General features: G+C 37.1%; 1 protein-coding gene across 11 annotated transcripts in view; it reads left to right on the top strand.

Annotated features, from left to right (window-relative positions):
* The window catches only part of EPS8 (EGFR pathway substrate 8, signaling adaptor), a 258,356-nt gene that overhangs the window by 204,808 nt on the left and 36,684 nt on the right, over positions 1 to 16,864 (top strand). For 10 of the 11 annotated variants that reach the window (XM_069106138.1, XM_069106137.1, XM_069106135.1 and 7 more), the window contains one exon: positions 7,817 to 7,950. In XM_069106138.1, the coding sequence (XP_068962239.1) occupies positions 7,817 to 7,950 (134 nt within the window). The remainder of the gene's footprint in view (positions 1 to 7,816; positions 7,951 to 16,864) is intronic. The other variant, XM_069106139.1, reaches the window with a different exon arrangement.

Here is a 16,864-nt window from a genome sequence, read left to right as displayed (position 1 = left end):
TCTATGAAAGGGTAGCGAGATATAGCATGAAGGCTTGAGGAATTGTTAGGGTACAGTGAAGATTATTTAGGACAGGTAGACAGTGCAGTGGATAGAGCACCAGGCCTGGAATCCAGAAGATCGCAGTTCAAATGTGACCTCAGACACTTGCTAGCTGGACAAGTCACTTAACCCCTATTTGCCTCAGTTCCTCATCTGTAAAATGGGAACACGTTGGAGAAGGAAATGGCAAACCACTCTAGTCTCTTTGCCAAGAAAACCCCATGGATGAAGTTCACGAGGTCATGTTGAGTTGGCATCAACTGAACAACTGAATAGAAACAATAAAACAGTTATTCAAGGATAGGAGAGAATCAAGAGTATTTGTAGGCATCAGGGAATGAGTCAAAATATAGCGAGAGCTTGAAGAACGTGAAGAGGTGACCATGGGAGTGGAAATGGGAGGGGATAGGAACTAGATTTCATGTAAAAGAGTTGCCCCTGGTAAAGAGAAGGGTTACCTCTTGATTAGAACCTGGAATAAAGGAGGAATGAATGAAGGATGATGGCAAGGAGTTTAGAAATGTGGAGAAGGGGCAGCTAGGTGGTGCAGTGAATGGAACATCAGCCCTGGAGTCAGGAGGACCTGAGTTCAAATCTCAGACACTTAACACAAAAAACTAACCCTGTGACCTTGGGCAAGTAACAACTCCAATTGCCTTGCCTTCCCCCCTCCAAAAAAAAAAAAGGCAAAAAAAAAAGGTGGAGAAGGAGAGAACAGGGATATCATTTTACTTAGACTACAGAGATTGTACCTGAATTATGAGTTAAATGAAACAGGAAGACATACAGTGAGATGGGAAACAGTTTGTCACACCAGAAAGCATGTATCAATTCATTTCCTACTTTATCTGCCCCTGTCGAATATGGCAGCTATGGAAATTGGCAAGGTAGAGATGAATAGAGAGAAAGTATGGCTGGGAAACAAGAGGGAGTTACATAAATGTGTAGAAGCATGTACATAAATGTGGAAAAACTAAGGGGCACAATGAATCTTGCAGTTTTTCAGACTTGTCCCCAGTCATGTAGAGATTCTGTAATGTCTAGAATGGGGGTTTTTAACATTTTTTGTGTCATGGCCCTCTTTGGTGGTTTGGTGAAGCCTGTCAACCTCTTATCAGAATAATGTTTTTAAACATGTAAAAATAAGTATATAGGATGTATTTTGGAATATATATTCCAAAAGAAAACAATTATTGAACAATTATTTAAAACACTAAAATTTGAAAAATTGTTTTAAAAACATTAAAAAAACACAAACAAACAAGTTCCATGGACCCTGAGTTAAAACTCTGGTCTAGAAGTCTAAGTTAAAAGATGAGATGTGTGACTGAGGGAATTTAAGAAAAAAGAGAAAAAGCAGGAGTGTTGGGATAAAGAATGTAGAATCATATTGTATGGCCAGTAGTGGGGTGGGGGCAGGGAGAGAAACTTTAGTTAGCAATGGTTATAAGTTTATAAGCTACATAGAAATTCCTAAATATGGTACCAATAGCATTTAATTTGCTTCAGTGGATCTTAATATTAGTAAAATTTGGTACCATCATTTTATTCAGAAATGTTTACTTTGGGAGAAGAAATTATTTGGTGTCTTTTACAAATCACATAAAGTTCCATCATATTAAATACATTTTGTATTAATATCTTATATTTGTTGACTCTAGACCCCTTGTCCTTGCCTCAGGTCTGTTATGTGCTCACTACCAACACTAATAGTAACACTAATAATAGTACTGGTTTCAGGAATAGTTCAAAGGGATGGCTTGGGTAGTATGATGTTTCCCCTTATTCCTGTATTTTCTGTTAAGATTGCTTTTCCATGACCTCCTCTGACTTGTTAGAATAACAAAGTGACCACTGGTTTGAACTGAATCACCACCTTTTGTTGAGTGACAAGCTTGAAGATCTAGATAAGGTGAATGAGGTCAAACTGGAACAAAAGGCATACCTCACATTCTTTCCTTTGATTTCCCTATTACCCAAAGAACAAAAAGTAGATAATTAGTAGTCAATTTAAGTACTACTTAATTCTTTCAATAAATGTTGAAATATAATTGTTTTTAGTCCTGTGGATATTCAGAATGCACTCTAAAATACCCAGATGAATGAGTTAGGAGTAGATAGTAATTCACATCTGGTTGTATTATCTTTAAATAGGAACATATGTCTAAATTAAGTTTCTGTTGTCTGTTGTCTTGTAGAGCAGTTCTATAGCCATCAACAAAATGGAATAGAGTGCAGCAAATTCAAATGGCTTTAAAAAATAAGCCTATCATACTTCCTTTAGAAGAAAACAAATTAGAAATGTGACTGTCAGTAGTATATCTGTTCCATTCTTTTCATTTCTGTTGACACTTAGCAGACAAAAATTTCTAAATTCCAGCCATTGGTTGGTTGGTTGTTGTCCTTCCTTCCCAAAGAGGACCAAAATGACATCACTATGCTAGGGTCAAGTTTCAGTGTATCCAACTGTGGCTGATCAGACCAATACGAGCTCGGAATGCTCCACCACAGGCCAGGCACAAATAGTTCATATGAACCTTTGGAGTGGATTCTCTAAATTTGAGTATCCTGCATTTGCATTGAGCAGTTGTCCTGTGCCATTGTCTCCTCTGTCACACAGTCAATTCCGAAGTTCTCAATAGAGACCTTGAGAGTGTCCTTGTATCGCTTCTTCTGATCACTATGTGCACGCTTGCCCTGTGTGAATTCTCCATAAAATGGTCGTTTTGACAAGCATATGTTTTGCATCTAATAATGTGGCCAACCTATCAGAATTGTGCTCTCTGGAGCGGAGTTTAAATGCTTGGCAGTTTAGTTAGAGAAAGGACTTCAGTGTCTGGTACCTTATCCTGCCAGGTGATCTTCAGAATCTTCCTAAGACAATTCAGATGGCAGCAATTCAACTTCCTAGCATGGTGCTGGTAGACTGTCCAGGTATACAACATAGCCAAAGGTGGCTAGTGATGGTTAGTGAAGAGGTAAATCTAATCAGATGTCTTTTTTCCCCCATATTAAGTAATAGTAAGATTACAGTAGTAGGGGATCAGTTAGGAAACATATATATCCTTTCTTATTTCTATACTATGGCTTAAATACCATTCCTATGAAATTCTTTTCTCTTGGAAAACAGTTTTTCTTTTTGCAGGGGGGAAGGTAGGGAAATTAGGGTTAAATGACTTGCCCAAGGTCAAATGGCTAATAAGTGTTAAGTGTCTGAGGCCAAGTTTGGACTCAGGTCCTTCTGACTCCAGGGCCGGTGCTCTATTCATTGTGACACCTACCTGCCCTGAAAAAGAGTTTTTCTAGAAATAAATATGATCAAGCATGGATCTTCAGTCATGTCATGCCCACTAATTGTGGATACACCCCAAGGTTCTGTCAATATACCCTTTTTTCTTCCTTTACAGACTCACTTCAGATCTTATCAGGTCCCATGGATTCCCTTATCATAGCCTTGCTGATAATCCTCTGATCAATGAATCCTGTTCTAATCTCTCTCCTGAGCTCTAGTCCTTCATCACCAATTGTCTTTTGCACATTTCGAAGTAGATGTCCTATAGGCATTTCAATCTCAAAATCTCCAAAAGAGAACTCATTTCATCCCAAACCTCTTCCTTCTCCAGATTTCCCCATTATCAGTGAGGGCAGCACTATCCTCCTAGATACCCATGTTTGCAGCCTCTGTGTCACCCTTACATCCACACTCTCATCCCTCATATACATTCAGATGCCCAATTCTTGGGATTTCTAACTCCACCACATCTGTTGCATACATCCCCTCTTCTCCTTGCACACAGCTACCATCCTATTTCAGGACTCTCATCATCTCATCTGAACTCACACAGTAACTTTTTCATTGGGTTCACTTTGTTCCAAAGCACAGTTTTGACCACATCACCATCTCCTTTAAAAAAAACTCCAGTGACCCCCTATTACCTTTACAATCGGTTTGGCAATTAATGCCTTCTGTAATTTAGCTCCTTCCAACCACGCTAGTCTTCTTACACATGCTACCCTCAGTAAGTGACCCTAGGCAAGTCACAACTTCTGACTGACTTAGTTTTCTCATCTGTTAAATGAGGCCCATAGTATCGACCTCACAGGATTATTGTGAGGATCAGATGATATAATATTTATAGAGTGCTTAACAGTGCCTGGAACACAGTAGGCATTTGCTTGTTCCCTTCCCCTCACCCCTTCCACGTATTTTACAGTCTCTCCATGCTGACTCACTTCATCTTCCGTCTTCATGCCTTTGTACTAGTTTCTCTCATTCCTGAAGTGTTCTTCTTTGCCATCTCATCCTGGGATCCCTGGCTTTCTTCAGTATTCAGCTGCAGTGCTTCCTTCTGTAGGAGACCTTGTCCAATCTTCCTATTTACTAGTGCCCTCATTTCCAGGGTTAAGATCCATCTACTCTTTGTGCATCTTGTACGTTTTTATTTATATTCATTTTGAATATGTAGAAAGTAAGCTCCTTGAGGACAGGACTGTTTTTTTTTTTTCTATTATTGTTCATTCTCTTGTACCTAGTATAGTACTTGGTACATAGAAAATCCTTTATAAAAACTTGTTCATTGATTACTGCTTTCAGCAAACATTTTCTTGCTTTGTAAGTCTTTAAAATTTAGTTTTTGTGTAAGTTTTTTTAAATCCTAAATTTAAAGACAGTATCATATTTGATGATTCCAGTGAATAAATTAAGTGTTCCCACTGAATGATCATAATTTTAAATGAGGAATTATCGTAGAGTCACAGATTTAGAAGAGTTAGAAAAAAGCATGATCTAATTTAACTCCTTCATTTCACAGATGAAGGAACTGAGATCCAGACAGGTAACAACTTTCCTAAGGTCATACAGACAAATTCTAGGTCTTGTGATTTCAAAAGCATGTTTCCTCACATAGGAAAATTCATACTATAATGACTTATCTGAAAATATTTTGATCATGTAAACTATTTTTCATGTCATGGATGAAAAGGATTACTTTTACCCTAATAATTACTGTGGTTGGATCCTAATTTAATATAAACTCCATAAAGTGGGAGAGAAGGCAGACATGGACCTGAGATGCCATTAAATTGCTCCTAGACTAAAACATGAGCTAATTATATGTGGCAGGGTGTGGCTTGTTACATCTCCAGAAACAAAGGGAGTGGGGAAGAAAGGGCAGTTATGATTATCTATAGCGGTCACCTGCACCCTCAGGAAGGACACCAGCATCCACTAGTGTTACTATGGTAACAAATGCTTCTTCAAAATTATAATTGGCTGAAAAATAATAAAAAAAGAAAACACTGCTAACAACATTTTTAGGAGATTCCATGCCTTGAAATTTTGTTAGAAAAGTAGGTCAAGTAAAAGTGATTTCAGATATTTAGTGGATGTGTTAATTCCTTGACAAGACCTCTCATCCCTTTGCTATAGTAACTGAATACAGGACAACCTTTTTTTTTTTTTTACTGTGGGTCCTAAGGCATCCCTGTGACTTTGTGTTTTAGCATTATGAGTAATGAGCAGAGGAGAGTGACAGATTTACACATTATTGCTACTACTTTTGTACTCTTGCAATGTTAATGGAATTTGAAGATTTCCCCTGTTCATGTTTAGGCCTATATGATCACATGTGTCCCCTTTTCCCTTGGAACAGGAGCCGTGTTCCCAGGTCTAAAGGTACACAGGTATTTCAATCACAGCTGTGATATATCCTGAGTCACACAGAGCTCATTGGGGGAGGAGCTTACCTAAGGAGGAGCTTGCTTAGGAGAAGGCTTGCTTGTAGGAAGGCTTTCACACCTTTTGGTACTGAGCTTATTTGGGCATTGAGTTACAAGGGTTGTGATGCCTTCTGACTCGGAACCTATTAACCCAAAGTGTATATATGTTCTGAGGTGAGATTTTGCTTTGGGGGCTCACTCATGAGAAGGACCTATTGATTCTCTGAATGGGACTCTGAGTGGCCATTTGTTAAGAGCCCCCCAATTACTCAGATGTTGGTGCTCTTCTGGTCTGGGGGTGCATGTAGCTGGTTGTATTACTTTATTCAGACAGTTGGAACCCTGTCTGTTGGATCCCTGTACTCTCTGTGTTTCTCTGCTTATATTTTCTCCACACTCAGGGTGCTGTCTTTTCCCCTAAACTAGTGAATGACATATATGTTTAATTAAAATCATATTGTGGACCTCTTGGAAGCTGTCTTTCCTTTGGAAAAACAGATCAAAGAACCTGTGTTAGTAGGCCATCCTGGGTGTGCTAGGTTGCTTGCACAATTCCTTTGGCCAGGGATTGCATAATTTTTATCATTAAAGTTTGTCCTTAGTGTTACTCTATTTCCTTTCTTCCTCCTGATACCTCCCACTCGCCTGTCATTCCCATTGCTTTTGTGGTACTCCCATCAAGTTCTCAAGGCTTCATAAGGAGGTCCCTCATTACATGTTTCATGGCAGCATCCCTCCTCAGTCTTACACAATAAAATTTTAACTGTAATGCATCCCCTACTGTCAGCATGTGCCCTCTTTTCTTATATGGAATGAGTGAATTAATTTGAATTAGGTTATTAATGTCATATTGTGAATAATAGTTTCATTTTATATATATATATATATGAATTGTCTGCAAGAATGAGTAGTTTGAGATCTTCCAGGATCAAGGCCAGGTCATTATGTTAGATATCTTTGATTGCTTTGCAAGAGGTCTTTTCATAAGCTCTTGAAATTTCACTAAATATTTAGCATCTTTCATCTTCCCATAAAGCAAAGCCAGCCCTGATCCCAAGCATAGTCCCCCTCCCTGCTCCTATTATGGCTAGCTTAACTAGGAACAGTAGAACTAATTCCTCCATAGAACTGGCTTTGATCATGAAAAAATGGCTTATAGGTCATACTTTCACTTAGTTTAAACATCTTTGTCTGGGTTTGCTCTTTTTATAACTGTGGGAATTCAAAGAAAAGGTTTATGATTTTGTTAACTCATCTTATTCTATAAAAATTGTCTATATATTGCATACTATTCTGAAACCCTGATGGGAAAATTTGTTCTTCATCATATAGAGCAGACTTTCATAACCTGTGATCCCAGGCCGTTTGAGGGGGGGGTTCATGAGCTTGGATGAGAAAAAAAAATTACATCTCTATTTTCACTAACATCTAGCTAAAATTGAGCATATCCTTCAATCCTGAATACAGGCAACAGACAACAGTAATCCATAGGCTTCACCAGACTGTCAGAGAGGTCTGTGACATAAAAAAAGTTAAGAATCCCCAGGTTAGAATAAAGATTTTACATTTATATTGATTACATATTTGAAGCACACCTATGATAAAAATGCAGTCCCAATGTTTCATCATTAGCTAAAGTAACCATCCGTAACCTGAAAAGTGAAAATGGTACTATAATTAAATAAATACCTTTCTGGACAGGGGTGTGTTAGAGTCAGATTAAGCCAGCGCCAGCTGATTGTTAGATGTTCAGTATAAGCATTTATACCTTAAGCATTAAGAAATGCTATATAGATCAAGGCTTGATTTATTATTTTGCTTATTGCCTAGTCTTAAGGAAATGATGCAGATTAAATTAAATTTAATTATTAGTTACAATTAATAATGTAGATTAAACTTAAAAATGTTTTGTGCATACATTTCCTCCCCCTGGACAGCTAGTTGTTAAATGTTTACCAATATACCCTGCTTATGGGCACTTTTATATTGACATTGCATTTATATGAAAGAATAATTTTGTAACCATTTCTCATTTTTCTATCTCTTTATCTTTCAGCATTCTAGTGTACCAGAACATCCTCCACCTGATGGGTACACATTCAATAATACAGCTTACAAAAGAGGGCCTCTGCCGGATCAAGGGGAAGCTGCCCTTGCTTTTAAGCAGACTTATAGCCACCATGTAGATAGGTAACGTTCAGTGACTACCACTGAAAATTTGTGCCTGTCTCCATTTTTTTTTTTTTTTGCCAACTGAGGTGATATAATCTCTGCTTCTACAAATGTCAATCTATTAAGATATATACTGGCTTTGTGATCCTGGGCAAATCACATGACCTCTCAATGCTCTGAGAACTTGTTAGATAACTAGGTGCCTCATTAGATAAGAGCTTTGGACCTGGGATCAGGAAGACATGAATTCAAATCTAGCCTCAGACACCAACTAGCTGTGTAACACTGTGAAAGTTACTGTCAGCTTTAGTTTTATCACCTGTAAAATGGAGATAATAGTAGTAGATGCTGAGGCAGCTAGGTCTCACAATGGATAGAGCACCAGCCCTGGAGTCAAGAGGACCTGAGTTCAAATCCAGCCTCAGACACTTGACACTTATGTGTGACCTTGGGCAAGTCACTTAATTCCAATTGCCTCATACACAATAACAATAATAATAGTACCAGTTTCCCAGAGTTATTATCAAGATCAAATGAGATATTTTTAAGATGTTTTGCAAACTTTAAAGTACTCTGTAAATGCTATTGGTCATTTCTTATAGCACAGTACTAATAGACCAACTATATAACAGCCAGTTCCAATTATTATTAATAATTATCGTTACTAAAGTTGCACAGACAGTGCTGATGTGCTTTGATAGAGGGAATTTCCGCATCAGGGTTTAAGTGAAATCACAGGTCATGAAATCCCAGGTTGTTGTCCCTCACTATTTAAGGGTTGATCATTCCTTTGAAGAACTGGCATTGATGGTTGGGGGGTAGGGAGGGTGGGAATTATGTAATTCCATTCTTTTTATTTAGTGTAATTATCTTTTGATGAGTTTGCCTTTCATTAAACTACTGCCTCTATTAGAAGCAATAAGTTAAGTAAAATTCAAAATATTAAGTCTCTCTAGTACTTTTTGTTTCGTCAAGTTGAAAGAACAGAACTTTACCAATGGAATTGGGATAGAATTTTTATAATTACCGTTTTATCTACATGTAATTGTTTTACTTGAACGTTTTACTATCCCAAATAAGTCTTTATCTGTTTTTCACATATATTGTCCTTGTTAAACATTTTCCAGCATAGGCAGGGAGGGAAAATAGGAAGGGGAAGAAAGGCATTGATTTTGACTGATAGTACCCATATACTTGCTATTTTGGGAAGGAAAGAAAATCAAGGGCAGGTAGTCAAGTAGAATAGTGGGATGGCCAAGAAGGTCCCTGCTTCTTAAGTGATTTATACCCACTTAGAGGTAAAAAAAAAAAAAAAGATATGATTAGAGAGGCCATGGTACAAGCTTTTCCCTTGTAATTCTCTACCGAAACCTTGGAGTTCAGTCAAACTTAAAGGTACTTTTACCCTCCCACATTTTCAACTCATTCTTTTCCATTATGTTGCTACTTTGTGAATTTAGAATAAAATGTTCTTCAGGGGTTTTTCCCCTACAAATTTAATTGCAAAATCTTTCATAACTTATATAATGACTAATATTTTTACAAGTTTAATGAGATTATATGAATTTTTTGTATCTCAACAAAAATGTTTGTCTATATGTAAGGTAGAAATTATTAATGGCCCAGTTTTCAACCTTAAGGTTTATTTTCCACTGATATAAGAGGGAGAGTTTGAGAGGCATTTTAAGTAGTTGCATTTGTCATACTGTGTGTGTGTGTGTGTGTGTGTGTGTTTTGGGAAGGGTGTTGTTTTAGTTTTTTTTTTTTTTTTGGTCAAGGATTGTGTGATAGAGGTAAGATTGAGATAATTGATCAGGAAAAAAGAGCTTCCTATACATTTTGCCTCTCTTTTCTCTCCTCTCTTTCATTTATTAATAGTCTGCATTCTGACTTTGCCAGTTAATTAAAACTACACTTTCCAAAGTAATCAATGATTTTTCATCCCCATATCTTCTTAGTCTTCATCCTTCTTGACCTGTCTGTAGTATTTGACACTGTTGACCACCTTCTTTTTTTGGAAACACTATCCATTCTAAATTTTCATAACAACCTTCTTTCTTGGTTCTCCTCCAAGTACCTGACCATTTGTTTTCAGATACCTTTGCTGATTCATCATCCATATCATGTTCTGTTAACCGTGCCTACATGCAAAGTCTTGGTCCTGGATTGTCTGCTTTTTTATATATTCTCTTGGTGACCATATCATCTCCCATGAAGTAAATTATCATTGTTATGCAGGTGACTTCTAGATCTATATGTCCTTCTCTAGTTTGTCTTCTGAGCATTAATCTCCTATCTTTAAATACCTATTAAACCTTTCAAACCGCATTCTCTATATGCATATCAAAATAAACATGTCCAAAACAAAAACTCTAGTATAAAGTCTTAACCCATTTATTTGGCATTTAAAACCCTCCCTCAATTGGCCCCAATTTGACTTTCCAATGTTATTAAATTTTAGTCTCTTTTATGTACACCCTAGTCTAACCTAACTGACTCTCTCCCTGTTTCTCATACACAGAACCTGTCTCCCATCTCTCTACCTTTGTACAGGCTTCCCTTCAAGACTGGAATATGCTCATCCTCACATCTGCCTCTTGGTGTCCCTAGTTTTCCTTAAGGCTCAACTCAAGTGCCATCTTCTATATGAAACCTTTCCTGATTTGGTTCCTTTCCCTTTTATTTTTGTATTTATTTTTGTATTTGCCTTTATATGAACATGTTGACTTCCTTGGATAAGCTCCTTAGGCGTAGAGACTTCAGTTTTTCTCTTTGTATTCCCAGTGCCTAAAACATAATAGGCATTAAATAAACGAGTCACTAAAATGTAAGCACATCAATAGCCTATCAATCAAGAGACGAATATAGTAACTCACTGTGGGATAGCATGAAGTATATTTGTGTGAGGTACATATATGTACATACACATGTGACTTAAGGAAAACACATTTTTTGATATGATCTGTGTATGTCTTTCTCTATTTTGTGGTTTTTAAAAATTATTCAGTTTAAGCAATCTTTTTTTCTGTTACTTTAGTAAAGTTAAACAGTTATCCAAATGTGGTAACAATGATAGCTGATTTCATGTAGCACTTTAAAGTTTATAAAGCATTTTCCTTATATAATCTCATTTGAGCCTCAGTATTATAAGTATTTATTCCCATTTTATAAATGTGGAAATACTCAGAGAAGTTATTTGTCCATTGTCGTGCAGCTAATAAGCAATGGAAGAAGCATTTGAATTTGTTTTGTGGACTCCAAGTCCATTTGCTATGCTACACTGCTCTCTACTAGCAAATAGCTAGATAGATATCTAGGCTAAATACACTTTGTGAGTGCTAAAGTTCAGTGATGCAGTTTAGCTCCTTGGAATCTCTCTCCATTACTCTTAACTATGGTCAGCATTTCAGAGTCATCATTTCCATGACAGTTTTTCATAGATTTAAAAAATTGCAACATTAGTGATTAATTACCTTCCTAGCATTTGTATCTGGTAACTCAGTAGAAGGTCCTTTTGGAAAGGTTTTCTGGTGTATAATGACAGAAAAAATTGTGAATTTAGCCTATAGCCCAGCATCACAGGCTCTGGCTCCTGTGACATGGGCTCCAACTCAGGGATGGCCCCCAAAATTTACTCTTTTTTTCTTGTCTCCTTTGGACTTGCTTCTGGGAGGTCTCAATTTATAGCTCAAGTGTAGCTTACACATGTAGGTCTCATTAGATCAATCAATCAAAAAGCATTCATTAAGTTTATCTGCCAGGTACCAGGCACCTATAAGGCTCTAGGGATTCAAAGATGAAAATGAAACAGCCCTTGCCCTCAGGGAGCTTTCATTCTATGAGAAGAGACAATGTGAACATCAGTAAGAAATATACAGTCTATGTACAAAATAAAACAAGATCATTTAGGGAGGTCGGGTAATAGGAGCTGGAGGCATGGGGTGGTTAGAGAGGGATTCAGGTACAAGTATTGCATAAGTCTTTTCATAAACAGGGCCTTCTGAGAAGCAGAGGTAGGAAAGAAGCACATTAGAGACAGGAAGGACTGGTCCCACAGAAGCAGAGATCAATTAATGGGTTCCCAGATCCAATACAACCACTCAGTGCAACAATACAATTTATAAGGCATCTATTGAATCCAATGAAAGATGTAGATAATACATAAAGGACTCAAAATAGTCCATAAATATTACTACACTTTTATCTTTCTGATGAATTCTACCTTCCCTGAAGCGTCCTCCATTCTCAACAATCCCCGGAAATGTAGATTCTGTTGGGAAAGGAAACAAACTTTAGCTTGCTGTAAGAGCAATCTTTTAACAGTTTGGTAAGTTCCATTTGGTCCTCCTCCCCTCCCCCCCCCAATAAAAAGAAAAGACAAAGAAAGCCCAAATAGGCTTAAGGCTTTATGGCCCTACCCCTCAGAAGGGAAACAGAGTTTGGACTTGTAGACAAGCAATTTTTGAAACTCTCACCTACTCCTCCAGGAACACATACAGGAAGGCAGCCTGTATGCCTTTTAGGTAATTCCCTAAAAGATGTCCTCATCATGAAGAAAATGAACTTAGATGTGGCTAGAGAGGTAACCCCTCAACCATTTGGTCTTTACTGTTCAAATAAATTATGGTAATGATGGATGATAAAATTCAAATCTTCCTTCCCCCTCCAAACCCCATATTATTGCTTAAAACTCCTTTCAGTTCTTCCATATCCAGGAACCATGTGGCCAATCTTCTCTCTCTAAGAGGCTGTCATTGCTCAAGAACCCCTCTTCTCTCAGTGAAACCCTGAAAACCTGGAACCCCTAACTTTCTAACTTGGGCTTGACAAAGAGGTGATTTCTCCTTACCTACCTCTGCCACCTAGGAAATAGACGTTTTCTTACTAGAAGATTGAATTTGGGGAATTAAATTGCCCAGAAACCCTCCTCTCTCCAGAAAGCTAGGTTTTAGGAAAATTAGACACTTCCAGAAATCTGGGTTTCAGGAACTATTTATAACAGAGGGTTCCCTTTCCTACAGCTGCTCTCTCTTGGCAGAGGGAATATACCATTGTCACTCTGAGGTTAGACAGCCAGAAACAGGTTCTAGGCATTCTCGTCTTGGCCCAGGTGGCCAAGAGCACATACTGCTGACATTTGCATATGTGCCAAGGCAGACAATAGCAGCAGCTCATGGGAAGAACAGATTCCCTACCTCTAAACTCCAAAGCCATTCCCAGCTCTGTTTTACTCTTAGTCTGTACTTCAGAAAAGAAAAAATATCCCCAAAGGACAAAAAAGTCCCATGCAGATAATGAAGAGTCTCTTTTATAGTCCAGGAGGAAGAATTGGCCCCATCTACAATGATCTGTTCTACAGGAGTCCAAGTCAATCATTTCATTCATAATCCTTGAGAATGCTGTCCTCCAGGAAGTGCTGAGAGCATATTTATACCTTCCATAGGAAGATGGAATCAGAAGTCCCAAGGTCTCTTTACTTTAAGGAACCTTCTTGATCAACCCCACACCCTCCCAAGTGTCTTTAGTCTTCTCACCCAATTCTTGTATAATCTCACCCAGTTCTTGTATAATCTCACCCTTTATTGGGGAAATTCTCTCAAAGCCCCAGATATAGAATTACCACCTTATATACCCCATTGAATTGATCAAGGAACTCCCATAACCATCCCCCAGCATTTATGTTGTAGAAATTCAAAGATCTCTGAAAGATCTTCTCTTGTTTAAAGTTCAAAGAGACATTTAGCATCTTGATAACAATTATTGTAATGCCATAGAATTTTAATTATGTGCTAAGAGTGAAGTGCAGATACCATACAAAATCTACTCGCTGCTCAGTGAATTTACTTTGTCGCAGTTTGCACCTTGACATTTGAATAATTATTTAGAATCTGGGGAATAATTTTGGAGTTGTTTATAAACTGCTGATTCAATTTCCTTGACTTTCACATTGAGCATAAATATCAAGCTCATTATTCTTGTTCCAAATGAGAAATTGAAATTACATGTTCTAATGCATTATAGATTTTTATATGAAGTTCAGGATAGAACTAAACATATTTCCAATTGTTATTTTCTAGTTGACAAATATGGTCAGTGTTAATACAGCTGGTGATATGGCCCTACAGAACACTTAATTATTTCTCTGAGGCAGGTTGAAGGCTTAACCTGGCCTTGAAGAATGCTGCTATAGAAGTTTTTGTTTTCCAGTCACAGTCAGAAAACTTCCCAGAGAATGTCTAGCATTTATTTCACCCTTTGTTTACAATGTGATCCGCAGCTGGTTAACTAAAATAATTAGATTCCAGAGTAGGAGAAGGGTGCTATAAAGGAGGAGAGATGAGCAATGGAGGGACTAGAGAAGGAAGCGTATATAAATGAAATAGGGGTAATAATGCTATTTTATTTAACCCATTTTCTCTGCCCAACTTTCATCAAAGTGGTTGACTATGTAGCTGTGTAACCTTAAGTATGTTACATAATTTCCATGGGACTGATAAAAGTAATAGCTAGCATTTATATAACATATGTATTTATATAATATAATATATACATATATGTTTATATAATTTATATAACATATTATATATATAATATAAATAAGATTTGCAAAATGCTTTAGTAATATGATCTCATTTGATCCTCACAACCCTGAGAGATAGATGCGTTTATATTAATAATTATATTAATATAAAATATAACTATATTAATAATAACATTATTATTAATTCCATTTTTACAGATGAGGAAACTGAGACAGAGAGAGGTTAGATGACTTGCCCAGGATCACACAAGTAATGCCTGAGGCAAGATTTGAACCCAGATATTCCTGACCTAATGCTCAGTATACAGTTCCATCTTGTTGTTAACCTGTATGGAACTGGTAGACCACTAAAACCCCCCAGATCTTTTTGGCCATATCTGCTCTATCTTACACTTTTGAAGTAGAATTTTTCTAAAAACACCCACAAGTATAAGACTCTTTATCTACCCTGTTACATGCCATCTTTGTGAGTTTGGCCCAAGTGTCCTTGTCTATCAAGAACTTTTTGAATCTTGATTTTGTCATCCATCATTTTAGTTTTGTACTGCCTGTATGTTTGATAAGCATTCCATCTCTGCTATTCTCTGCATTTATCTCTGTCATTCATAATGATATTAAAGAGCAAATGACCCAGAACACACCTCTGGGATACTCCGTCATAAACCTCTCTGCAAGTTAACATAAAACTATTAAAATTCCATCCATTCAACCCACTTGAACTCATCCTGCTTCTGTTATCATTTACTCTACTTCTAACCATCTTTTCACTATAATGGCCAGAGAGACTTTGTCAAATGCTTTGCTGGAATCTGAGAAAACTGTGCAGCATCCTGAGCAACCAATAAAAAACTAAATGTAGCTAAATGTCAGCTATTAGTAATAATAATCCTGATCTGACTAAATGTTTTTATTACTTTGATCTTTTTGTTGAATTAAATGAAATTTGGTTGTTACTTTTCAAAAATCACTTAAAATTTAAAATTCATCCAAACTGTAACATTGGTAATTGAATGGATAGGGAATAGGTCTGTGATTTCAAGAAGATAGGGAACTTGCCCATCAGGAAGTTCCCTCAACCAGTATAGATTAGTTCCATCTTTATAATTGATAATTTTAGAAAGTAGGCTGATTCTTAGATTATCCCTCTGAAGACCAAATTCCAAATCTAATATTTTTAGTTCTAGAGCCCTCATATGTTTGTTATATCTTATTGTATTTTAGTTTTACTTTAATATTTCCTGTATTGTTTCCTGTATTGGAATTTTTTAGTTTTTTCCTCCAGGCTTCTTTTTTTCATTATGTCCAAATTCTGTTCTGCCATATGTAACACCAATGCAATAGTCACAGTGCCCACGGTCACTATAAATATACCTGCATGGTGCTCAATCACAAAATATAACAGACTTTCCATATAGAAGACAAAAGTAAAACATTTATTCAAACACCAGAAAACTGAATCCCCAAACCAGTAAGCTCATTCCATCATGGTAGCAAAGAAGTTAATAAACCACAACAGCACAGATTGCCACAGCATCCTCTAGCCCTCCTACAAACCAACAGGAGACCAATATTTACTCACTTTAGAAGCATCCTCTCCTCCCACCTCTCTAGCTTGCTCTCACTCCCAGCTTCCTGTGAACTCTGCTCCACACTTCAGCAAATTCCTCCCATTACAGGCTCCATGTGATTACATTCAACCTATTGGGGGATGAATATATTTTCAAAGCAGGGAAATTCTTCAAGTTCCCCTAGGCTTCTTAAGGGGCAGGGAAGATCTTCAAATTCCCACCACCATTACACCATAGAATATTTTCTTTAATTTTTTTCTTTGGGAGCTATACATTTTCTCTTTAAATTATCCTCATTTTTTTAGATCTTCCAAACACTCTTAGGAATTTTTTAAATGGCCATTCTGTTCTCTTTTCTTGAGTTCTAGCTGTAGTTTCTTTTTCTTTTGGAGTTTTCTTCTGAAAAGATCTTACCCTTACAGTATTTTCTTCATTTTGATTTCTATTTCCTCTAGTAGCTCAGCTTTTTCTTCCCCATTCACGATGCAGTTTCTTTCCTTTCCCTTCTTTTAGTCCCTATGGGAATAGGAGGGGGGAAGGGATATTTGGCACATTTCTAAGCTGCCTTGAAATGATGAAAGGCAATCTTATTACAAGATCTCTTGCAACTAAGTTGAATGCTGGAAGTCCCCATTAAAAAAAAAAATCAGTACTTTCCCTATTTCAAGATATTTACCTACTCAGTGTTATTTTCATGACACAGCAAGTTGGGTTGGCCTCTTGTTTCCTTTATATATAAATCTTTTCACAGACCTTGTGGATAACTTGGTGGCATAGCTTGAATAAGTGGAATCCACAGACAATTTAAAACAGTCCATTAGAA

Source organism: Petaurus breviceps, unplaced genomic scaffold, assembly GCF_028583685.1.
Source record: "Petaurus breviceps papuanus isolate PSGF00001 unplaced genomic scaffold, PetGlider_PUasm1.0 78, whole genome shotgun sequence".
Lineage (NCBI taxonomy): Eukaryota > Metazoa > Chordata > Mammalia > Diprotodontia > Petauridae > Petaurus > Petaurus breviceps.
The sequence above is the reverse complement of the archived record's forward strand: the minus strand, read 5'-3'. Positions and strand labels throughout refer to the sequence as shown.